Here is a 25,979-nt window from a genome sequence, read left to right on the forward strand (position 1 = left end):
AAAAATCAAGGCCATACTTCCCGCTTGTGTCAACGCCAATCAACGCCACTTATTGCATGAACAACATTTATATTTGAAAATCCAAATAATGCTTCTGACTGAAATGTAAGGGAAAATAATACATGCTGTGTATAAAAAAATAAGTGGGAAAAAATAATAATAGATAATAATGAAGAAATCCTACCTGTAACTTCGTTTCCGTTTCCGACATCTTTCTTTCCGGTTTTGTGTCCCCCCTCAACCATCATGAAGTGAGTTTACGGAATAATATCTATTGCCATCAAAGCTTTAAAATAACCGTTTTAGTGCTAAAAATGCGCTAGTATACAGAATGACACGTTTATCTTCTAATTATTTATATTATTCCGCTACAGGGTCGAGCTGTGCAGTTTCAGTGGGTACAAAATATACCCCGGCCATGGTGTCCGATACGCCAGAATAGATGGGAAGGTACTGCACCCTAGGTCTACTCTTTTCCTTCCTCTAATGCCACTTAGTTAAGTTTGTTTTATCATGGTTGTCAGCCATGGCTTATTGCAACCATTCTATTGAAATGGTTACAGTAGAACTGTTCATTGAGTGTGTACTTGGTTCTTGGCCTGTCACTTGGACAGACGCTGCTATGCAATGTATTCATTGTTGTGACGAGTAAAACTACGACCGGAAGTGACTTTTCGTAGTAGGTTGAGTGCATTTTAGGTAACCGTTTTCCTAACGTTAACTTAATTCTCATAGCCTTCTACAGTAATTCTCCTAACTTACTACGAAAAGGTCACTTCTGGTCGTAGCTGTATACCACCTAGTCAAAACCTTTCTCCACTGCAGTTATAACAATATTACAACTAGACATGGGCATGTCAACATGCCAAATAACTGTCAAATATCTCACTCATGTATAGTTTACGCCCCCACCCAGGTTTTCCAGTTCCTGAATGCTAAGTGTGAGTCTGCCTTCCTGGCCAAGAGGAACCCCAGACAGATCAACTGGACTGTGCTGTACAGGCGCAAGCACAAGAAGGGCCAGTCTGTAAGTACCTCGTGTGCATAATTTCCCCTCAAATGCTGACAAGCGGTGGCTACTGTGAGTGTTTACCTTGTGATTCAGTTATACAACCTAAGTTTTGACAAGGTGTGTTTTGGTGTGCCTTTGTTTTTGGCTGCGGGTGGGAAGGTGTGCGTGGTTGCCATCTGCGTTATGTGCTGTTGCCAGGCTGTGTCCTATAGCTTGGACGGCAGTGCTCACTCCACATACCTGCGGCCATAGAGCCACTGGAGATCATAGTACTGGCTCTGTGACGTCTCTTGACTCCTTACCACTGGCCAGCCTCCATACTCTCCTACAAACCTTATATGTGAGAAAGATGTTAGGGGTTTGCAGTACACCTGCGTGGTTGTTACTGTTCCTTTGGCACAAAACTATAGTGTTAATGAGCATTCTTATTGGACTAGTTCAGCTACATGAGTGCTACTTAAAATGCAATGTTTTCTCCTGTGTTGTACCTGCTAATAACCTAACACTACCAAACTGCCCATACTTGATCCTGAATGTGGCCGTGCTGTTCCCTGTCCCAACAGGAAGAGGTGACAAAGAAGCGCACACGCCGTGCCGTGAAGTTCCAGAGGGCCATCACCGGCGCCTCCCTGGCTGAGATCATGGCCAAGAGGAACCAGAAGCCTGAGGTCCGCAAGGCCCAGCGTGAGCAGGCCATCAGGTGAGGACCTCACCAAAACCATGCTTTACCAGAAACTTGGCTTTAGATGTAAAATGTCAATAGCTGCCATTTTGGTGCCAAAGAAAGTTAATTGTTTACTGCTATAGTGAACTGTTGTATAGTGTTTAACAATTTAGTGTTGTCAGAGTTGGCTCTGTGAAGAACATATAGCTAGCTAGCTGGTCACTCTGTGACACTGACTTTCCTGTGGTATTGCAGTTATTGTATTTTTAAATTCAACAGTGAATTGTCAGTCTTGTTTTTTTAGCCTTGTTAACGCGTATGCAATAATGGCGTTTTATTACTCTAGTCAGTCAATGTGTTATTTCTGCAGTCTGTGGACTCCTGTCTTGTTGTTTTTTGGATGTGTGGCATTGGCCTAATTTCTATCATTCTTTTGTCACTAGAGCTGCCAAGGAGGCCAAGAAGGCAAAGCAGACAACCAAGAAACCCTCTGCTGCCAGTGCTAAGGTAAGATGAATATAGCCATGTGTGAATCTGATTGGTCAGAAAGTAAAACCTTTATAAAACACAGCAAGGTTTTAATTTTCACACTGATAAAGGTAGACTCACAAAGTAAAAATTGTCAGTTTTGGGGCCCACTTCAGCAAGCGAGCATGTAGCAACATGCTCCGCAGTATCCTCAGCAGTTGTCATTCAGCTATCATTTTGCAGGAGAGTGAAGGGACCACTCACAATTGCATCCTCTTGGATCGCTCTGCAATATCTTTAGTTTACATTGCTGTTTTTAGTCACCTCAGCCTCTGGCAGAAATGTCTCACATGGTTTATTTATGCTTGGAATTTTAATGGCACCAAGTGGTTTATCAAGAGCTGTAAAGAAAAAAACTAGCACTGTGTTAACGAACTACATTAAATTCCTATTGGAGAGTCCAAAGGTGTGTTAGATACCGTTCATATAGACCGAAATCTTGCTATTTTTTACCATACCTGCATTTTTATATCTGCTTTTTTGTCTAAAAGCAATAGGGAGTAGAGAGATATCGGTCGGGTTGATTTATCTTTGGCCGATATTAGCCTTTCCTAGTGTATCGGCCCATGTGTCGGCCTTTCCCCTTAATAGCAAGTGTACTTGCCTCGTGTGAAACTCCTGCAAGCTGGCGCTACTCATTATTAGTTAGCCTGTTCTCGAGGAACCTCTGAGCTGCTTGCTGCATATAAATGTAGCACATTAATAATGCCACACGGAATATAGAAATGTATTTACTGTTACTGCAAAACAATGTCCGTGCAGGCTGCAGGGCTTTATAAGGCAACATACTGGTAGCTTGCTAGCTAAACACCATTCATAGAGCTAGCTGTGAAAATAACGTCAGGTCACTACCCTAGAACTTCATTTGTGATAGCTAATATGCAATCAATAATGCAAAATATGCTAATTTCAAAGATGATTGTCACCAAATGTTGGCGAAATCACTTGTCTTTCCATTACCAGAATGCCCGGTTACTTGACACAAGTGGCGTCGTCTCTCTTTTTTATAAAAGAAAATGGGCTATTTCTATACAAAATGTTGATCAGTAGGTCTCTTGGTCCCAAATGAAAGGGAAACATATTTTGTCATCTGTAGTCCCATAAACTAATGAAATCAGCCAAAAATTTGCTCAGTGCATTCACAAAGTCCTATTGAATATGAATTCACCTGTATTGCAAGTTAGTCTATGCCAAAATTATTACTGTTTATTAAAAGTTAAATTGATTGTATGGTTGTATCATTGATTTAATGCATACATAGTGGTTTTGGAAAATGTCTCATCAAAATGTTCAAATGTAATTATATTTATTATCAGCACACAATAGCCTCCTTGACCCCCAACATCGACATTAGCACTTAAAAACCCATGTCGTTCTCTAGTAGGGAGTAAAAAACAAGGTACATTAAAAGCCACCTAAAGACCTAATGATTCCTGCATTTTCTGTAACCAAAATAGTTTAGTTTATTTGGATCCCCATTAGCTATTGCATAAGCCGCATCTATACATTAAAGCAAAACATAAGACTACAAAAGAAAGTAAATAGAATAAACAATTACATAATATTACAATCCAAAACCAACTATATAATACCTGTAACCAAAATACAGATATCAGGTCTGAATGTTTCTGCTTTTTCAGATAAATTCATTAACACTTCCATTGTTTAATAAATTTGAAGTGCAAATAGCCCCATGGTTTAACACCACCCCTCCCAATTTGCCAGTAACCCACTATATATAAAAGGGTGTACCTGCAAGAAGTGACAAAGGGGCTGTTTGAAAGGGGGTCATCAGCATTACCTTATAGTTTTTACAGGTAATAGATATACCACATCTGTTTAAAAGGGGTTATTAGTACTTTGTCTAATCTGTACTTTGTCTCCCTATGTAGGCACCTGCCAAGGCTGCACCCAAACCCAAGGTGGCAAAGCAAATGAAGGTCAATGCGCCTCGCGTTGGTGGCAAACGCTAAAGCTTTTGGCTTTGTTGATTGTGAATAAACATTCTTGGTAATCAAAGATGTTTGGTGTTTGTCAGTGCTTTTGTTTTCTGGATTTGTGTAATTGACAATTGTCTGACCTGATTTGGTCATGCACCCTGAACTGTCCTTCCTTGCTAGTGGTCAACAGTCTGGTTAGTTGGTCATAGGGACTCCAATCTTTCACCTGGTACAACCAGAAGATGTGCCTCCCCTTGGATTCTGGTTTCTTCCTCCTAGTGATTTTTCCCTTGCCACTGCTTCTACTTACTCTTTAAGGGTCTAAGATGGGTTACTGTAAAGCTCAGTGACTTGAATAAAAATGTAGTGTGCATATGAAGGTGGATGGGTACTACATAAAGATCATGTCAAACCAGTCATTTATTCAGAGGCATGGCCCTTGTGCCAAGTTGCACTATCCAAACCTCAATAGTCAATGCCAAGATGGGTCAAAACCATGTTTTGAAATCTGAGCCTGCATACTCCCCCTCCAAGCAATCACCTATTATCTGTGCAAGAATAACACTGCTGCAGAATATGCCAAGATTGAATTCAAATAGGGTTTTTTTTACCTTTATTTAACTAGGCAAGTCAGTTAAGAACAAATTCTTATTTTCAACGATGGCCTAGGAACAGTGGGTTTAACTGCCTGTTCAGGGGCAGAACGACAGCTCGGGGGTTTGAACCTGCAACCTTCCGGTTACTAGTCCAACGCTCAAACCACTAGGCTACCCTGCCACCCCATATAGTTAATACAAGAGCATACCATTACAAATACACTAAGTTCATGTTCAGTTATTACAGGTTGTGTGCATTATGGACAATGTAATTTGCCAGTTATTGCATCGTCTATCAGAGGATAACTATTTCCAATGTGTAGGATTGATAGCATGTGTTCTCGTCTACACTAGTTACATTTAACACATGCATCTCCCAATTACTGAGAACTAACCAATAGGAGACAAGGACCTTGACTACAGGACCAATACAAACAGTGCCTATAGAAAGTCAACACCCCATTTTGTTACAAAGTGGGCTTGAAATGGCCTTAATTGTAATTTTGTCATTGATCTACACAGTACTCATGTCAAGGTGAAAAGCAAATTCTACACTTTTTATTAAATAAAACAAATGTAGTTCTTGCACAAGTATTCACCCCCCCTCCCTTGACTTTTAAAGCACAGATTCAACTAAAGACCAGGGAGCTTTTTGAAACCCTCAAAGGGCAGTGATTGGTAGCTGGGTAACAAATCAGACATTGAATATATCTTAAAGCATGTTTGCAGTAAGTTAATAATTGGGCTGTGGATGATGTCCCCCTGAACTGAGCTGTAGGACAGGAAGGAAACTGCTTAGGGAAGCCATTGGTGATTTTAAAAAGGCTGGAGTTCAATGGCTGTGATGGGAGAACTGAGGATGGATCAACATCGTAGTGACTCCACAATTACCCTAACATAGCAAAAATACAAATATTCTTAAACATGCATATGTAAGCAACAAGGCATTCAAGTAATACTGAAGAAAAAAAACTGCAAAGGAATACACTTTAGCCTAAATGCAAGCCTTACGTTTTGGGGCAAATCCAACATCACTGAGTAACTGCCTCATTATGAACCATGGTGGTGGCTGCATCATGGTATGGGTATGTTTGACAGCAAAGACAAGTTTTTCAGGATGAAAACAAACATGAGCTAAGCACAGGCAAAATCGGTTTGCTTTACACCAGACACTGGGAGAGAAATCCATCTTTCAGCAGGACAATAACCTACCTGTACCCGGCCAATCTGTAAATAGCCCACCCAACTACCTCATCCCCATATTGTTATTTATCTTTTTGCTCTTTTGCACCCCAGTATCTCTACTTGCACATCATCATCTGCACATCTATCACTCCAGTGTTAATGCTAAATTGTAATTATTTCGCCTCAATGGCCTATTTATTTCCTTACCTCCCTAATCTTCTACATTTGCACACACTAAATATATTTTTCTATTGTGTTATTGACTGTATGTTTGTTTATGTGTAACTCTGTGTTGTTTTTGTCGCACTGCTTTGCTTTATCTTGGCCAGGTCGCAGTTGTAAATGGAAACTTGTTCTCAACTGGCCTACCTGGTCAAATAAAGGAGAAATAAAAAAAATGTAATAGTCTAATACATTTCCCATCATAATTCCAAGGAAATAAAGCTAAATATTAAAAAAGTATGAAACTAAAACACAGAACTTTAGTTACAACAGTTTGAGCCTACAGATTGATTCCTAAAGAATAACTTACTGGGGCTGTTTATGGCGATGCCCAATCCATAGGTCTTCATTCCTTGTGCTCTAAGATAGGTTCACTTACTAGAAGATCCTGTAGAGCTGGGATATTCCAGCACTACCCACAAATAAGTTGACAAAGAAGTTCCAGTTCTTTGGAATGATGACCAAAGAGTATCTGGACCAGGTCAGACCTGAGAAAGTGGGAAATGGGATTAGTCAAGGAGTGAAGTTGTTCATTTGACTGAAGAATACAGGATTCATTTAAACTGTACCTGTTACTCACTGAAGAATATAGGAACTCTACTATACATGTGGTTGTCAGTACACCAGACAGGGAAAGGCTCAGTTTCTCGGCTGGTTGACTCATTTCTGTCAGACCAGCCCCGATCAGACCCTATAGAGATGAAGATGCATCTGACCTGGAATTAGTTTCATTAGACAATACCTTCCTATATGTTTACGTTTAGATAAATGCAATAGCTCAAGCTTAGCAAATGCAGCCCTTACCGATTTGAACACTGGGGCCCAGAAGAAAAACAATCCTTGGACCTGGAATGAGAGAAAAGACAATCCATGAAAAAAAATGTTGCAGAACAGCCAAAATCAGACAATTCTTTGCAAAAAAGTTACTTTGTTGTGACAACACGTTATAACATACTATAATCTTCCATGAAGCACTCTTTTACCACTACCATAGACTTGTTTAAAAGGGCAATTCCGCCACTTTCCAACCTCAGCTCCATACCAAATTGTATTAGTCATATTTAGCAGATGTCATTGCAGGTGTAGCGAAATGCTTGGGATACCAGTGTCTACATTTGTGAAGACTGCATGTTTCTATGATCTGTGGTTAAGAAGAAGAATGGTCCTAAAACATTATTCTCTGTGACATCACAGGGTAGGATTAAAAGTAAGAAAAACAGTGATTTTCTAAATTTGCTATGAGTTTCTAGCCAGAGGAAGGGTATTTTCTTGCTCCCCAAGTCACCGCCAATCTCAGTGTTTGAAAATCACTGTTTTAAAAATGTTTAAACTTTTGATGTGGTCGCCAGGTATAATTTTTAAAACTTTATATTTGTTTATACAAAACGTACAACTGTGCCATTTTCACAAATGAAGACACTGGTATTGTGGCGGAGATCATTAAAATGAGGTTGAAAAGTGGTGGAATTGCTCTTTGACATAACCCCAGTACTTACATCCTGATCAAGAGGTCAATAAGTGCTCTGTCAGAGGCACACTAAATGAAACATTATTCCTCTGACTTAGTTCAGGGCAGGGAAATCTTAGACACCTAATACTTCATATGATTGATGGTTGTGGATTGGTAGGCTGAACTATTTTCATTGTTCTGCTATAACCAAAGTAGGCTGAATGACCTCTCCTAAGAAACATCAAGCCATGGTCATGCCAGGCTGCCACAACAAGGTCCTGATAATGAGGAACTCATTGAAAATGTATCTATGCAAGGCTTCCCCCTCCTATATACGAAAAGTAACGTTGCCAGAATGCAACTAATGCAACTAGTGATAACCACAACAGAGCAGCATGCTGTTCAGCAAAAGATACACAGCAGAGAGCATCTTATGTAGGACTTTGCAACAGGTTAGACCAGTGTTACATCTTTGTCCCTTCACAATATTTGTCTGCCGAAGGCACATACAGGTAACTGCCAAAACACCAACATAAAGTGTCTTAATAGCGTGCTGGGCCACCACGAGCCGCCAGAACAGCTTCAATACGCCTGGCATAGATTCTAGTGTCTGAAACTCTATTGGAGAGATGCGACACCATTCTTCCAAGAGAAATTCTATAATTTGGTGTTTTGTTGATGGTGGTGGAAACCGCCGTCTCAGCCAGAATCTCCCATAAGTGTTCGATTGGGTTGAGATCTGGTGACAGATAGCCACGGCATATGGTTTACATCATTTTCATGCTCATAAAACCATTCAGTGACCACTCGTGTCCTGTGGATGGGTACATTGTCATTCACTCCCATCAGGATATGAATGATTTAAATAAACTGAAGGTGATCACTCAGAATGGCTTTGTATTTATTGGCATTTACCTTGCCCTTGAACATATAATAACACATCTTATCAGCTGTGCACAATGGTGAGTCTGTCCTCTCCCAAGATATGCACAGGTTATAGAAAGGATATCAGATTTTGTAAGGACAAAGGTTAGAAAACAGCTGTAGCTAAATATACTGGTGTAGGTGAGTGTTCAAAGACCGCAAGGAGTTTGCGCTCAACTTTCTTTGTCCTTGAAGGTAGTCACATGGATTTCCTCAAAACATGCACTCACTCATTCTGTGAGGAACCATGCCAATTCTGAAAATGAAATTGCTACTCTTGGCAACCAATCTCTTTGGTATTGGGCAATTCCATACAGCTCTATGCACAAGGACTATAGATTCTAGAAAAACATATACTTGAAAAACACCTGCAGATGCAAAGTAAGGTAACAGAATGAAAGCACAAACCATTTCCAAATTCAGTGGAAATTGTTAAAGTAGTCTTTGCATATAGTTGTATGGTTTGTTTAACTTTGTAGTCATTGTTTTTTTGTTTGACATACATTTTAAAGTGCAACATCTGAGTCTCAGCATCACTCTGCCATAGTGGAGTTGCCCTATTGGATTCCAAAAATCCATCTCACACACAAAGCTCCACGTGACCTGCAACCAATGTCCATGTCTGCGCTGCAACCCCACTCATGCAGCCAGCTACTGTGTACCATAATATGTACACACTGGGATAACAAATCTGCAAAACAGTTGGCTGGTTCTACCTAGCTCTATTCAGATTTAGAGGCGTCAAATCTGTATTTTGCCATTTGTTTGGGTTTAAAACACTAAGATAAGCAAGAGTGGCAAGATTAGATAGTAGCTATTGGTTGCATACATCAAAAGATTTAGCAAGGGTTTTTGACTAAGGCCACTTTAGCAACAACCACGGTCATCAGTGTATACTAGTCTCTCTAGACATCCGTGTTGCCTCCCACAATTTTCAAATGCTCTGGCCTACGGTCTGTTTTTTTTTTCAGGCTCGTGCTTCTCATCCCCTTCCATAAATCCTATTCGATGGGATAATATTTACTGAGGGAGCTCAGGTAATATAATCATGTGCACGAGCACAAATCGCCACATCCATAATTTGAGTCCTGTCAGATTCTGCCATGTCAGTCATTTTTACTTGGCAGGAAGGTTATTATCCCGGCCCTAAAAACCTACTGTTTTTCAGCAAACTCCCAGGTCCCCTGATAATACTTGTCCCGTGCGAATCGCCATCCCTGTGTTTTGAGGGATATTACAGAGTTTAAAACAGGTGCTGCACCCATTTTGGGTAAGAACATGGGAACAAATTGATGCTTAAAATAAAGTGCTATGCACATAGCCTACAGATGAATGAACTGTTTTGTCAAACTTTCCTAATGCGGTTCTTCAATTTTAAATAGTGTAAGTGGACAATATTGTGCCAATGATTTGACAGATTGCCAAATACATCAGCTAATTAAATGTCTGCATAGGTTACCGTTCATGGTTCTTATTGATATGCATTATTTCGACTCTTTGAACTGAAGGCCATTAGGCCAATAATAGGCTAGACATTTGAAAAGTCACACATTGAAGAGCCTACAGGCTTCCGTCATAACAGTACCTTCTGAAAGAGGATTTATTTTTTACAGGGGCAGTTTGGTAAAACTAAATCGTCTGAATCGTCCACTGTAAATACTGGGGTAATAATTACATAACCGACATTCTAGTAATACTAGTCCCGTGTGAATAGAGCTATAGTCCTACATGGTAATTATGACGACTTCCGGAGGACGTCCTCCATCCAATCAAAGCTTTTGCAGTAGGAACTGACATGTTGTCCATCCAATCAAAGTGGGCATGTGTGATTTAGAAGCTTGGTGAGTTCGTAAGATGGTTGGATAGATAAAGATTGAGATACTTTTGCATTTTTTAGGATATTATTAAATTCAAATGACTTTCGTCAAACTACAGGAGACGGAGGTAGATGATATTGTTTTCTTGGCTTTAGAACTTGGCTTTAGAACTATTTCTGTCGAGTTAGTGCAATTTATTTCAATCCTCCCGATATGATTGGTTTAAACCTTTAATATAACAGTGTACTGAACATTAGGAGCATCTTCCTAATATTGAGTTTCACCCCAGAACAGCCTTCAACTCTACAAGGTGTTGAAAGCGGTTCACAGGGATGCTGGCCCATGTTGACTCCAATGCTTCCCACAGTTGTGTCAATTTGGCTAGATGTCCTTTGGGTGGTGGACCATTCTTGATACACACGGGAAACTTGTGTGAAAATCAAATCAAAGTTTATTTGTCACGTGCGCTGAATACAACACATGTAGACCTTACAGTGAAATGCTTACTTACAGGCTCTAACCAATAGTGAAAAAAAAGGTGTTAGATGAACCCCAGCAGCGTAGCAGTTCTTGACACAAACCTGTGAGCCTGGCACCTACTACCATATCCCACTCAAATTCACCCTCTGAATGGCACAAAAACACTATCCATGGCAAGGCTTCAAAATCCTTATGTAACCAGTCTCCTCCCCTTCATATACACTGATTGAAGTGGATTTAACATGTGACATCAGTAAGGGATCATAGCTTTCACCAGTATGTCATGGAAAGAACATGAGTTCCTAATGTTTTGTACAGTGTATAGCTCATTGGTTAAAGTGTACTGGAGTCCGGGGGTTTATTTATTACACCAATTTTGTTTCAAAACAAAACGGGGAGGGACCCACCTGAAATGTCCAACTTCCACTTAGCAACTGTTTGGATTAATGAATACACTAGGGTCATGTTAAGTACGAAAACATTATCGAACTTGGCAGATTGTGTAATAATGTGAGGCAGGAAGCAGGTGCAATGTTTAATAAAACAAAAATTAGACAAATCCATGTGGCTACAAGCTGGTACACAAGAACAATACCAAATGGTGAGTGAACATAAGCGAGTGACATAAAAAGGGTAGGAAATGAGGGTTATGAAGTCCAGGTATGAATCATAATGATGAACAGGTGTGCGTAATGATGAATCCCAGGACCGGTGGTTACTATTCTGGTGATGTCGCATGCCGGAGGGGAGGAGCAGGAAAATATGTGACGGCACCCAGTCATGATAGTGACTCCTCAGGAACCTTCCCAGCTCCTGGTTCATCCTCTCCACCTGCCCATTGGACTGAAGTCGATACCCGGAATTGAGGCTGACCGTGACCAAGCTTCTCCAAGAAGGCCCTCCAAACTCGTGATGTGAATTGGGGGCCACGGTCAGAGACAATGTCTTCCGAAAGGCCATAATGCCGGAAGAGTGGCTCAGCAACCTGGAGAGCAGTGGGGAGACCAGGAACTAAATCGACAGGACTTGGGAAATCTATCCACTACCACCAGAATGGGGGTGAAACCATCAGAGGGAGGAAGATTGACTAACCAATGGAGAGATGTGACCAAAGTCCCTGAGGCACAGGAGGTAGCAGGAGCTTCCCTGCTGGAGCATTCTGGGGGAATTTGGTTTGAGCTCCTTTGCTCCTAGAGCAAAGCCTCGTCGGCTGCTGGAGACCACGCCAGCCTGCGAGGCGCACACTTGAGGGAGGTGAGATGGGTGGCGACAGCACTGAAGTTCCTGATGAAGCGGCGGTAGAAGTTGTCAAACCCCAAAAACCATTGTAACCCGTTGGTGGTAGGGACTGGCCATGACTTTACCGCATCCACCTTCCTATCCTCCATCCTCAGCTCCCTGTGGACTGATTTGGTAACCCAAGGATACCGCCCTCTGGTGGAATTGGCACTTCTCCGCCTAGACGAACAGGTGATTGTCCAAGAGGCGTTCGTGCTCGTGGGTGAAGTGATCTTTCAGGTTGGTCGAGAAGATCAGGATGTCGTCGATGTATACAATCACCTGCCATCTGAATAGGTCCCTGAACACCTCGTTGATGAATGCCTGGAACACTGACGGAGCATTGGCTAAGCCAAAGGGCATAACCAAATACTCGTAGTGACCAGACATCGTACTGAAAGCCATCTTCCACTCATCCCCTTCCCAGAAGCAGAGGAGATTCTAGGTACTCCGCAGGTCCAGTTTGGTGAAGAACTGGGCCCCGCGGAGCTGCTCGATGGCACCAACGGGAGAGGGTACCGATACTTCTTAGTGATGTCAAGTCCATGGTAATCAAAACATGGGCGTAATCCTCTCTACTTTTTGGCCATGAAGAAGAAACCAGCCAACGCAGGGGACATGGGTGAAACTCAGTTGGAGCGCTTTTTGAATAAACACTACCGTTCAAAGTTTGGGGTCACTTAGAAATGTCCTTATTTGGAAGAAGAGCACATTTTTGGACCATTAACATAAAAAAAATGATCAGAAATACAGTGTAGACATTGTTAATGATGTTGTAAGTGACTATTGTAGTTGGAAACTGCAGATTTTTTATGGAATATCTACATGGGCGTGCAGAGGCCCATTATCAGCAACCATCACTCCTGTGTTCCAATGTCACGTTGTGTTAGCTAATCCAAGTTTATCATTTTAAAATTTTCTAATTGATCATTAGAAATCGCTTTTGCAATTATGTTAGCGCAGCTGAAAATGGTTAAGTTGATTAAAGAAGCAATAAAACTGGCCTTCTTTAGACTAGTTGAGTATCTGGAGCGTCAGCATTTGTAGGTTTGATTACTGGCTCAAAATGGTTAGAAACAATGAACTTTCTTCTGAAACACAGCAGTCTACAAGGTGCACCTGTGTAATGATCACACTGTTTAATCAGCTTCTTGATATGCCACATCTGTCAGGTGGATGGATTATATTGGCAAATGAGAAATGCTCACTAATAGGGATGTAACAAGTTTGTGCTGAAAATTTGAGAGAAATAAGATTGTTGTGTATATGGAAAATTTCTGGGATTTTTTTATTTCAGCTGATGAAACCAACACTTTACATGTTGCGTTTTATATTTTTGTTCAGTATACATATTTAAAATGGTGTGTATAGACAGTAGGTGTAGTTAGCAGTAGGTAGGATGAGCCTTGACTAAAATATACATAATTATTATACATAATTAAAGTGAACAGTGTTCAATGACTATATATATAGGGCAGCAGTCTCTAAGTTGTAGCGTAGAGTACTGGGTGGGAGCCAGCTAGTAACAGTGACTAAGTTCGGAGCAGGGTACTGGGCGGAGGCTGGAGATAGAAGCTGTTTTTCAGTCTTTCGGTCCCAGCTTTGATGTACCTGTACTGTCTCCTCCTACAGTGAACTCCAAAAGTATTGGGACAGTGACACATTTTTTGTTGTTTTGGCTCTGTACTCTAGCACTTTGGATTTGAAAATTATACATAAATATCATACCTCCCAAAAGTGCTGACCTCCCCTGTTATGCTGACCTCCCCTGTAAAAGTGAAAAGTTAGCATGTCTTGGGGGTATGATATTTGTGCATCTGTAACTTTCTCACTCATCATTAGTCAGGATTAATTTAGGATTATCCATAATCATGGTAGCATCCATATTAATGTATAAGTGTTTTAGAAACTTATTCTATTCTTATTTACAATGAAAGTGACTCCAAAATGACACAATATTTCTATTGGCCACAAAATAATCTGAAACACAACTAAAACAAACAGTAAATGCACCCAACAAGTTTGTAGAGTAACAAGTGAATTTGTCCCAATACTTTTTGTCCCATAAAATGGGGGGATTATGAACAAAAAGTACTGTAATTCCTTTTTTTTTTTAAACCGGATATTACCTGACACCCTCAAATTAAAGCTGACAGTCTGCACTTACCTCATAGTCATTGTATAATTTCAAAAACAACAAAAATGTGTCACTGTCCCAATACTTTTGGAGCTCCCTGTAGATGGTAGCAGAGTGAACAGGCCAGGTATTGTAGATGTCCTGGAGGGCAGGCACATGATGCTCTCAATGGTGCATCTGTAGAAGTTTGTGAGGGCCAAGACGAATTTCGAGGCACTGTTGCGCCTTCACCACACTGTTTATGGAAGGCCAGTTTCAGGTTGTCAATGATGTGTGCGCACCAAGGAACTTGACGCGTTTCATCTGAATGCTCCAAAACGTTGCGTCCTGCTGAACGGTCCCCAGAGTCTACCATTTGTTAATCTACCTACACATCCAGTATTAATATGATAACACTTTACTACATAATCGCGCAATTATAACTAGATTATATATAATGGCCTCAACTGGTTTTTCAACTAATATTGTTAGAGACTAGGTTCTTCTCCTTGAGTGCTTCGTCATACCGCTGCAATGTTGACGGTCTCGATTAATGGTCTCGAACATAGAAATACAACGCATAGAACGGTTCACATACCACTGAGAACCTGCTTTATTGCGTTGTTTCAACCAGGGAGTTCATTGGTTGCATAGGAAGGGTTTGACACAACAAGACAGGGAAGTAGAGAGCCATCCAAATAACAAGCATCAGAAGAATATAGCGACCGAAGAGAGGCTGCAAAGTGAAGAGGGGCGATAAAGATAAAAGCTTGATATAGCTAGAGTTAGCTTAGCGCCCATGCTGACGTTACTAGCTAGCTACTGTACGTCGCAACGGCCCCAACGACCCCGCAGAGAACAAGCAAAACAACATCCAAAGGCGATAGTCAGAAGGCAGGGTTTACAACTGTATTTCAATGATATTTTTAAGTAAAAGGAGGTTCGAGCATGATGTCCTGCTCTGGTAACCTGGTTTGGGATGTTAACAAGCGCTCTATTGGATATAATGAACCGAATGCTGTCAGGATCAACTACTTAGGTAAGAGCTCCTGACTGGGTCCAAAATAATTTGCTACAGCTAGTGAACGTCGATCAGTTAACTAGCTAGCTAACTATATTTTCGATTAGCTTGCTGACACGTGAAATACAAACTTGCAACAACATTGTCGCTAATTTGTTTCCCAGTTTAGACATTAGTGTTGATACTTCGTTTCATTGCAACGATTGCTTGCCTTTCCGCTTGGGCAGCTGGCTATTTGTAACAATACCCCTTTGCTTGCCACATCTAGCTATGCCTTTTTAGGTAGCGACATCTAAGATACACCATTACTTATAGTTATGTCAATTCCTGTGTTGATATTGATGTTTGATTAACCAATTATTTCCACACAGAGGTTACACTAGTTGTAGATGGTACCCAGGGGTACAGTTCTATATCCATCTGCAGTCTACCTTTTGTCCTTACAAAATAAATAATAACAATAATAATAATGCTGGTCATTTGAAGATTGTATTTCGACAGAATATAGAATTGGGCTTAGTCATTGGAAATATTGATTATTGCAATTTGCCCAGTTGCTAATCAAATTAGTAACTATCATTATATTATACAGTACCAGTCAGAAGTTTGCACACACCTACTCATTCAAGGGGTTTGTTTTCTTTCTTTCTTTTTTGACTATTTTCTACATTTTAGAATAATGGTGAAGAAATCAAAACTATGAAATAACACATGGAATCATGTAGAAAACCCAAAAAGTGTTAAACAAATCAAAATATAATTTATATTTGAGATTCTTCAAAGTAGCCACCCTTTTCCTTGATGACAGCTTTGCACACTTGGTATTCTCTCAACCAGCTTCACCTGGAATGTTTTTCCAACAGTCTTGAAAGAGTTCCCACGTATGCTGAGCACTTGTTGGCTGCTTTTCCTTCACTCTGCGGTCCAACTCATCTCAAACCATCTCATTTGGGTTGAGGTTGGGTGATTGTGGAGGCCATGTCATCTGATGCAGCACTCCCATCACTCTTTGTTAAATAGCCCTTACACAGCCTGGAGATGTGTTGACTCATTTTCCTGTTGAAAAACAAATTATAGTCCCACTAAGCACAAACCAGATGGGATGGCGTATCGCTGCAGAATGCTGTGTTAGCCATCCTGGTTAAGTGTGCCTTGAATTCTAAATAAATCACTGACAGTGTCACCAGCAAAGCACCTGCACACCATCACACCTCCTCCATGCTTCACGGTGGGAACTACACATACAGAGATCATCTGTTCACCTACTCTGCGTCTCACAAAGACAGGCGGTTGGAACCAAATATCTCACATTTGGACTCATCAGACCAAAGGACAGATTTCCGCCGGTCTAATATCCATTGCTCATGTTTCTTGGCCCAGGAAAGTCTCTTCTTCTTATTGGTGTCTTTTAGTAGTTGTTTCTTTGCAGCAATTCGACCATGAAGTCCTGATTCACACAGTCTGCTTTGAACAGTTGCTGTTGAGATGTGTCTGTTACTTGAACTCTGTGAAGCATTTATTTGGGCTGCAATCTGAGGTACAGTTAACTCTAATGAACGTATCCTCTGCAGCAGAGGTAACTCTGGGTCTTCCTTTCCTGTGGCGGTCCTCATGAGAGCCAGTTTCATCATAGCACTTCATGGTTTTTGCAACAGCACTTTAAATAAACTTTCAAAGTTCTTGACATTTTCCTTATTGACTGACCTTCATGTCCTAAAGCAATGATGGACTGTCATTTCTCTTTGCCTATTTGAGCTGTTCTTGCCATAATATGGACTTGGTCTTTTACCAAATAAGGCTATCTTCTGTATACCACCCCTACCTTGTCACAACACAACTGATTGGCTCAAACGTATTAAGAAGGAAATAAATTCCACAAATTAACTTTTAACACAGCACACCTGTTAATTAAGATGCATTCCAGGTGACTACCTCATGAAGCTGGTTGAGCGAATGCCAAGAGTATGCAAGGCTGTCATCAAGGCAAAGGGTGACTACTTTTGAAGAATCTCAAAAATAAAGTATATTTGGATTTGTTAAACACTGTTTTGGTTATTAAATTATTCCATATGTGTTTTTTCATAGTTTTGATGTCTTCACTATTATTATAATGTAGAAAATAGTACAAATAAAGACAAACCCAGGAATAAGTAGGTGTGTCCAAACTTTTGACTGGTACTGTACATTTTGAGACTGGACTATGAATTGTATCCCGATAGCCAGAAGGGGGAGCCATGGGAAGCATTGATCTACAGAAATTCAGCAGTGGCATTACATTCATTTTGACAATAGATATTCTGCTGGTTAAAGCAACTGGGATATTATTCCATCTACCAAGGCCAGATTTAACTGATTTTGAGCATTTTGTTAATTTGTGGCTATGGTTTTATCTAAGGAAATATATATACTCCCATATATAAAAAGATAACTATCAGGGTTCCATAAGTAGAGATGGAGTCCTCCATCGGGGCCTCTTGAGAGGCAGTAGGGCTGATTTTGGTTAGATAAATTCAGCTTAATCTCAAGCAATAAAATGTATCTACGGTCTTCAGTGCGTTTGGGAGCGATTGAGATACATTGTCTAAATATAGTAAAATATTGTCTGCGCATAATGAGATGAAGTGATCAGTAGATTTTAGAGAAGTGTTATTTTCTTCGATTGACGAATCGCTTAGGCCAGGGGTTCCATGGATAATAAGAGCACAAGCATTTCGCTACACTCGCATTAACATCTGCTAACCATGTGTATGTGACAAATAAAATTTGATTTGATTTGAATAGAAAAGGTGAAATTGGATCAACTTGTCTACTGCTTTATTGATTCTGAACAGAGCTGAGCATATATGGCCTGTTATAACTATGGCTGAGGGATTGGCATATAGTATTTAATCATATTAATGAAATTGGAGCCAATTCCCATATCTTCCAAGGCAGATTAGAGATTTGACCATTCTAGTCTATCAAAAGCTTTTTCTCCGTTGAGAGATGATACAGCCCAAGAAGCTTGTTTCTGATGAAGCATCTAAGATATGTTTATCTTGGCAAGTCATTTAAGAACAAATTCTTATTTTACAATGACGGCCTACCCCAGCCAAACCCTCCCCTAACCCGGACGATGCTAGGCCAATTGTGCGCCACCATATGGGACTCCTAGTCACGGCTGGTTGTGATACAGCCCAGGATCAAATCAGGGTCTGTATTGAATCCTCTAGCACTTAGATGCCGTTCCTTAGACTGCTGCGCCACTCAGGAGCCCCACACAAAAATAAGCTGAACATGTAATAGTCGACAGAGGTTATCAAAGGATAACACTTTTTAACAAATCTGCTTTGGTCCATGTGGACCAACTTGGGTAAATAAGTCTCAATGATTTAAACATTCTGTTAAATATCTACTCCAAATTAAGATTCAAAGATGTCTGCAGAAAGAATGGGGTGTCATGATATACAGTGCCTTCAGAAAGTATTCACACCCCTTTACTTTTTCAACATTTTGTGTTATTTTATTTATTTTTATTGAACCTTTATTTAACTAGTTAAGTCAGTTAAGAACAAATTCTTATTTACAATGACGGCCTACCAAAAGGCCTTCTGCGGGGACGGGGGCCTGGAATAAAAATAAATACAATATAAATATAGGACAAAACACATATCACAACGAGAAACACAACACTACATAAAGAGAGACCTAAGACAACAACATAGCAAGGCAGCAACACATGACAACACAGCATGGTAGCAACACAACATGGTAGCAGCACAAAACATGGTACAAACATTATTGGTTACAGACAACAGCACAAAGGGCAAGAAGGTAGAGACAACAATACATCACACAAAGCAGCCACAACTATCAGTAAGTAGTGTTCATGATTGAGTCTTTGAATGAAGAGATTGAGATAAAACTGTTCAGTTTGAGTGTTTGTTGCAGCTCGTTCCAGTCGCTAGCTGCAGCGAACTGAAAAGAGGAACGTCCCATGGAAGTGTGCTTTTGGGACCTTTAACAGTATGTGACTGGCAGAACGAGTGTTGTATGTGGAGGATGAGGGCTGCAGAAGATTTCTCAGATGGGGGGAGTGAGGCCTAAGAGGGTTTTATGAATAAGCATCAACCAGTGGGTCTTGCGACGGGTATATAGAGATGACCAGTTTACAGAGGAGTATAGAGTGCAGTGATGTGTCCTATAAGAAGCATTGGTGGCAAATCTGATGGCCGAATGGTAAAGAACATCTAGCAGCTCGAGAGCACCCTTACCTGCCGATCTATAAATTATGTCTCTGTAATCTAGCATGGGTAGGATGGTCATCTGAATCAGGGTTAGTTTGGCAGCTGGGGTGAAAGAGGAACGATTACGATAGAGGAAACCAAGCTAGATTTAACTTTAGCCTGCAGCTTTGATATGTGCTGAGAGAAGGACAGTGCACCGTCTAGCCATACTTACAGCCTGAATTTTAAATGTTATATTTTGTGCCACTGATCTACACACACTACCCTTAATGTCAAAGTGAAATTTTGTTTTGAAGACATTTTTCCAAATTAATAAAAAATGAAGAACTGAATTGTCTTGTGTCAAGTATTCAACCCCTTTGTTATGGCAAGCATAAATAATTTAACAAATCACATATGTTGCATGGACTCATGCTGTGTTCAATAATAGGGGTTAACATGCTTTTTGAATGACTACCACACATCTGTAAGGTCCCTCAATCGAGTAGTGAATTTCAAGCACAGATTAAACCACAAAGACCAGGAAGGTTTTTCAATGTCTCTCAAAAAGGGCCCCGATTTGGTAGATGTGTTTAAAAAATAAATTAAAAGCATAAGCTGAATATCCCTTTGAGTATGGTGGTTATTAATTCGTTTTTACACCCAGTATCAATACAAAGATACAGGCGTCCTTCCTAACTCCATTGCCATAGAGGAAGGAAACTGCTCAAGAATTTCACTATGAGGCCAATGGTGATTTTAAAACAGTTACCGAGTTTAATGGTTGTGATATGAGAACTAAGGATGGATCAACAACATTGTAGTTACTTCACGATATTAACCTAAATTACAGAGTGAAAAGAAGGAAGCCTGCACATGCATCCTGTTTGCAACAAGGCACTTAAGTAATACTGTAAAAAATGTGACGAAGAAATTACCATTATGTTCTGAATACAAAACGTTATGTTTTGGACAAATCCCAAAACATCACTGAGTTCCACTCTTCAGATTTTCAAGCATGATGGTGGTTGCATCATGTTATGGGTATGCTTGTCATTGGCAAGGATTAGGGTGTTTTTTAGGATAAAGAGATACCGAATATAGCTAAGTGCAGGCAAAATCCTAGAGGAAAACCTGGTTCAGTCTGCTTTCCACCAGACACTGGGGGAAAAATACACCTTTCAGCAGGACATAAACCTTAAACACAAGGCCAAATCTACACTTGAGTTGCTTACTAAGAAGACAGTGAATGTTCCTGAGTGGTCGAGTTACAGTTTCGACCTAAATCGGCTTAAATCTATGGCAAGACCAGAAAATGGCTTTCTAGCAATGATCAACAACCAACTTGACAGAGCTTGAATAATTAAAAAAATAATAATGGGCAATATTGTACAATCCAGGTGTGCAAAGCTCTTACAGACTTACCTAAAAAGACTCACAGCTATAATCACTGCCAAAGGTGTTTCTAAAATCAATCAATCAATCAATCAAATGTATTTATAAAGCCCTTTTTACATTAGCCAATGTCACAAAGTGCTTTACAGAAACCCAGCCTAAAACCCCAAACAGCAAGCAATGCAGATGTAGAAGCATGGTGCTAGGAAAAACTCCCGAGAAAGGCAGGAACCTAGGAAGAAACCTAGATAGGAACCAGGCTCTGTGGGGTGGCTGTGCCGAGTGGAGATTATAACAGTACATGGCCAAGATGTTCAAACTTTCATAGATGACCAGCAGGGTCAAATAATAATAATCACAGTGGTTATAGAGGCTGCAACAGGTCAGCACCTCAGGAGTAAAGATAAGTTGGCTTTTTATAGCCGATCATTTAGAGTTTGAGACAGCAGGTGCTGTAGAGAGAGAGAGTCAAACAGCAGGTCTGGGACAAGGTAGCACGTCCGGTGAACAGGTCAGGGTTCCATAGCCGCAGGCAGAACATTTGAAACTGAAGCAGCAGCAGGTGCACTGAGGTGGACTGGGTACAGCAAGGAGTCATCAGGCCAGGTAGTCATGAGGCATGGTCCTAGGGCTCAGGTCCTCCGAGAGAAGAGAGTTAGAGGGAGCATACTTAAATTCATACAGGACACTGGATAAGACAGGAGAAGTACTCCAGATATAAGACTGATCCTAGCCCCCCAACACATAAACTATTGCAGCATAAATACTGGAGGCTGAGACAGGAGGGGTCGGGAGACACTGTGGCCCCGTCCGACGATACCCCCAGACAGGGCCAATCAAACAAATGTATTTATAAATCCCTTCTTACATCAGCTGATGTCACAAAGTGCTGTACAGAAACCCAGCCTAAAACCCCAAACAGCAAGCAATGCAGGTGTAGAAGCACGGCCAACCAGGCAGGATATAACCCCATCCACTTTACCAAAGCACAGCCCCCACACCATTAGAGGGATATCTTCAAATCACCAACTTACTACACTGAGACAAGGCAGAGTATAGCCCACGAAGATCTCCCCCACGGCACGAACCCGAGGGGGGGCGCCAACCCAGACAGGAAGATCACATCAGTGACTCAACCCACTCAACTGACGCACCCTTCCTAGCGACAGCATGGAAGAGCCCCAGTAAGCCAGTGACTCAGCCCCTGTAATAGGGTTAGAGGCAGAAAATCCCAGTGGAGAGAGGGGAACCGGCCAGGCAGAGACAGCAAGGGCGGTTCGTCGCTACAGTGCCTTTTCGTTCACCTTCACACCCCTGGGCCAGACTACACTCAATCATAGGACCTACTGAAGAGATGAGTCTTCAATAAAGACTTAAAGGTCGAGACCGAGTCTGCATCTCTCACATGGATAGGCAGACCATTTCATAAAAATGGAGCTCTATAGGAGAAAGCCCTGCCTCCAGCTGTTTGCTTAGAAATTCTAGGGACAATTAGGAGGCCTGCGTCTTGTGAGCGTATGTGTATGTACGGCAGGACCAAATTGGAAAGATAGGTAGGAGCAATCCCATGTAATGCTTTGTAGGTTAGCAGTAAAACCTTGAAATCAGCCCTAGCCTTAACAGGAAGCTAGTGTAGAGAGGCTAGCACTGGAGTAATATGATCACATTTTTTGGTTCTAGTCAAGATTCCAGCAGCGGTGTTTAGCACTAACTGAAGTTTATTTTGTGATTTATCCAGTTAGCCAAGAAGGTAGGGCATTGCAGTAGATTAATCTAGAAGTGACAAAAGCATGGATACATTTTTGCACAGGAGGTTTCTGATTTTTGCAATGTTACGTAGATGGAAATAAGCTGTCCTTGAAGCAGTCTTGATATGTTCGTTAAAAGAGAGATCAGGGTCCATAGTAACGCCGAGGTCCTTCAGTTTGAGACTACAACCATCAAGATTAACGAGACTAATGTACAACCATCAAGATTAATTGTCAGATCCAACAGAAGATCTCTTTGTTTCTTGGGACCTAGAACTAGCGCGTCTGTTTTGTCTGAGTTTAAAAGTAACACATTTTCCGCCATCCACTTCCTTATGTCTGAAACATATGCTTCCAGGGAGGGCAATTTTCAGGCTTCACCATGTTTCATCGAAATGTCCAGCTGTGTATCGTCCGCAAAGAAGTGAAAGTTAACATTATGTTTCCGAAATGACATCACCAAGAGGTAAAATATAGAGTGAAAACAATTGTGGTCCTAAAACGGAACCTTGAAGAACACCGACATTTACAGTTGGTTTGTCAAGAGGACAAACCATCCACAGAGACAAACTGATATCTTTCCGACAGATAAGATCTAAACCGGGCCAGAACTTGTCCGTGTAGACCAATTTGGGTTTCCAATCTCTCCAAAAGAATGTGGTGATTGATGGTATCAAAAGCAGCACTAAGGTCTAGGAGTACGAGGACAGATGAAGAGCCTTGGTATGACACCATTAAAAGGTCATTTACCACCTTTCCCAATGCAGTCTCGGTGCTATGATGGGGTCTAAAACCAGTCTGAAGCATTTTGTATAGATTGTTTGTCTTCAGGAAGGCAGTGAGTTGCATGTATTGTCTCAGGGGGGTGAATACTTATCTAAACAAAATATATTGGTCTTATTTTTCATAAGTGTTAGAATTTTTCTTCCACTTTGTCATTAGAGTAAATTGTGTAGATCGTTGACCAAAAATTTAAATTCCTTCCATTTTAATCCCACTTTGTAACAAAAGAAAATATAGAAAAGGTGAAATGTTAACATCTTCAGTTTGAAAAAAATCTATTTTGGTTATGGAACTACAGTAACATGCTGACATGTCGCGTGCGCGAGCGTCGCAAAATAAATGTAGAAATCCATGTTATTCAATTATTGCACCCACACTGCTCTCGTGCGCCAACGAGTGTCTGCGATGCCAAAGGCTAAAATAGAACTCCTTTCTATTTCTGACGCAGATCGCGCTGCAAGTCCTGCCTCTCCCATATCCTCATTGGTTTATAGAAGCAGGTACCCACGTGCCATCTCCTCATTGGTTATACCCACATGGGTGATTGAAAGACAAACTGTTTTGCCGGTTGTTGTGGTAATACTATGAAAGTGTAGATGCCATCACCATATAAGTTCAAAGATGAAAAAGCCTGGAAGGAGGAGAGATGTCTAGAAACGATTCGGTTGGCCGTTTTATGTGTGGATTAATTGTCGGAGTAGAGGACCTTGTGCATTTCAGGTAAAATAAAACTCAATATTTATATCCCAGGACAAATTAGCTAGCAACAGCAAGCTAGCTAAATATAACAAATTAGCTAGCAAGTGCAAGCTAACTAGCTAAATTGCCATACATGTTTAATGCTTTTCGACCTGTCCCCAAATTAATGTAATTGGTTCAGAGTTTGTTTTGATATTTTAAACTGCGTGTCATGATCGCGTTTGGTGTAGGGGGACAAAAAACATTTATGCACGTTCGCGCACGCGCGCAGCTGGTTTGGGTTCCGTGTAAGTAGTGCTGAGCGATTAGTGCTTTCTGAGGTCGGTTCAGTTTCCGTTCGATTTATAATTTTTTTAAAAAGTAATTAATACAAGTTCCATGATGGTAGTGACTGCCCATTTACTGCTTATTCTCATTACTTTAATCAAATATTTCATTTGTGTTTATTACATTTGTTTTATTTGATGACTTTATTTCATTCGAAGTCATCTCATCTCTAAAGAGCTGCTGCCTATGCTGTTTGAAAAAAAAAACACTATTTTAGTACTTCTTCAAAGTAAATAAGGCATACTTTTATGACTGCTGAATACCAAATATCAATCACTTAGATAATGTATTTTCAGGTAGTTACCTCGCGAAGCAACTGTTCTCCTCTCATCATGAATTCTTGTCTCTCTTACGTAGCAGGCATAAAATAAACACACGTCGGACAAGTGTGCAGATCACTGTCACAATCTCAATTTAATCTATTTTACAGTGTATTCGGAAAGTATTCAGACCCCTTGACTTTTTCTACATTTTGTTACATTACAGCCTTATTCTAAAATTGATAAAATTGTTTTGTTTCACTCATCACAATACCCCATAATGACAAAGCAAAAACAGTTTTTTTAGAAATTTTAGCTAAGTTATTAAAAAGAAAAGGCTGAAATATCACACATTTACATGAGTATTCAGACCCTTTACTCAGTACTTTGTTGAAGCACCTTTGGCAGAGATGATAGCATTGCATCTTCTTGGGTATGATTCTTCAAGCTTGGCACACCTGTATTTGGGGAGTTTCTCCCATTCTTCTCTGCAGATCCTCTCAAGCTTTGTCAGGTTGGATGGGGAGTGTCACTGCACAGCTATTTTCAGGTCTCTCCAGAGATGTTCGATGGGGTTCAAGTCCAGGCTCTGGCTGGGCCACTCAGGACATTCAGAGACTTGTCCCAAAGCCACTCCTGTGTTGTCTTGGCTGTGTGCTTAGGGTCAATGTCCTGTTGGAAGGTGAACCTTCCAGGTTCACAGCGCTCTGGAGGTCTGCAGTGCTCTGGAGCAGGTTTTCATCAAGGATCTCTCTGTACTTTACTCCGTTACTCTTTGCCTCGATCCTGACTAGTCTCCCAGTCCCTGCCGCTGAATAACATCACCACAGCATTATGCTGCCAGAAATCTGAGTCTCGGCGTCATTTTGTTACCGTTACCGTTGCCCATACACATAACTTTACCTCCTACACATCAGTTCTCTGCATGTAGAGCAGTGGTACTCATTGCCGCGAGCTGTTAATTTGCGGCTCGCTGTGATTTTCCTATTTCCCATTCATAATACATAACAATGATTACAATTTCAATTCAATGTGTTTAATGCAGGCCTGAATCACTTCATTGAATATATCTATTGTTCCCTGGACAGCAGTATAGCGCCGCTGTTGAACAGACAGGCCGAAATAGAATGTTGGCCGAAATAGAACGCAACTGCTCAGCTACAGAGACCGACACATTTCAGTTTGATACTAGCTAATTTTGCAGTCTGGTAGACATGGATCGATTTATTGTAAAAAAGAAATGTAAATCTATTGACAATGAATATGAGGGGTAAGAGCTGGAAACAACTTGAAAGCTATGAACAAACGATCAGGAAGATGGCGGCGGAG

The 25,979-nt window shown here is 40.8% G+C and overlaps 2 protein-coding genes and 1 non-coding gene across 9 annotated transcripts in view; all 3 read left to right on the top strand.

The window, feature by feature from the left end:
• Positions 1–169: 169 nt before the first annotated feature.
• Positions 170–4,225, top strand: LOC110501340 (60S ribosomal protein L24). The gene is made up of 6 exons (XM_021578835.2): positions 170–251; positions 375–450; positions 917–1,027; positions 1,576–1,712; positions 2,120–2,183; positions 4,097–4,225. The coding sequence occupies exons 1-6, from the start codon at positions 247–249 to the stop codon at positions 4,175–4,177; spliced, it is 474 nt and encodes a 157-aa protein (XP_021434510.1). The 5' UTR covers positions 170–246; the 3' UTR covers positions 4,178–4,225.
• On the top strand, positions 1,164–1,345 carry LOC118943731. Its single transcript, XR_005039049.1, has one exon. It is a non-coding gene; the product is annotated as a small nucleolar RNA SNORA23 (small nucleolar RNA).
• Positions 4,226–14,795: 10,570 nt separating the features above from the next.
• Positions 14,796–25,979, top strand: part of LOC110501341 (DDB1- and CUL4-associated factor 6) — a 74,276-nt gene continuing 63,092 nt past the window's right edge. For all 7 annotated transcript variants that reach the window (XM_021578837.2, XM_021578839.2, XM_021578840.2 and 4 more), the window contains exon 1: positions 14,796–15,251. In XM_021578837.2, coding sequence (XP_021434512.2) covers positions 15,161–15,251 — 91 coding nt within the window. In that variant the 5' untranslated portion in view covers positions 14,796–15,160. The remainder of the gene's footprint in view (positions 15,252–25,979) is intronic.

The sequence above is a fragment of the Oncorhynchus mykiss genome, chromosome 22 (assembly GCF_013265735.2).
Source record: "Oncorhynchus mykiss isolate Arlee chromosome 22, USDA_OmykA_1.1, whole genome shotgun sequence".
Classification (NCBI taxonomy): Eukaryota; Metazoa; Chordata; class Actinopteri; order Salmoniformes; family Salmonidae; genus Oncorhynchus; species Oncorhynchus mykiss.

Bases quoted from the DNA above. Each gene is read 5' to 3' on its own strand.
- LOC110501340 (XM_021578835.2), top strand. The intron at 451-916 runs GTACTGCACCCT...GCCCCCACCCAG, and splicing joins ACGCCAGAATAGATGGGAAG to GTTTTCCAGTTCCTGAATGC. The intron at 1,713-2,119 runs GTGAGGACCTCA...TTTTGTCACTAG, and splicing joins CAGCGTGAGCAGGCCATCAG to AGCTGCCAAGGAGGCCAAGA.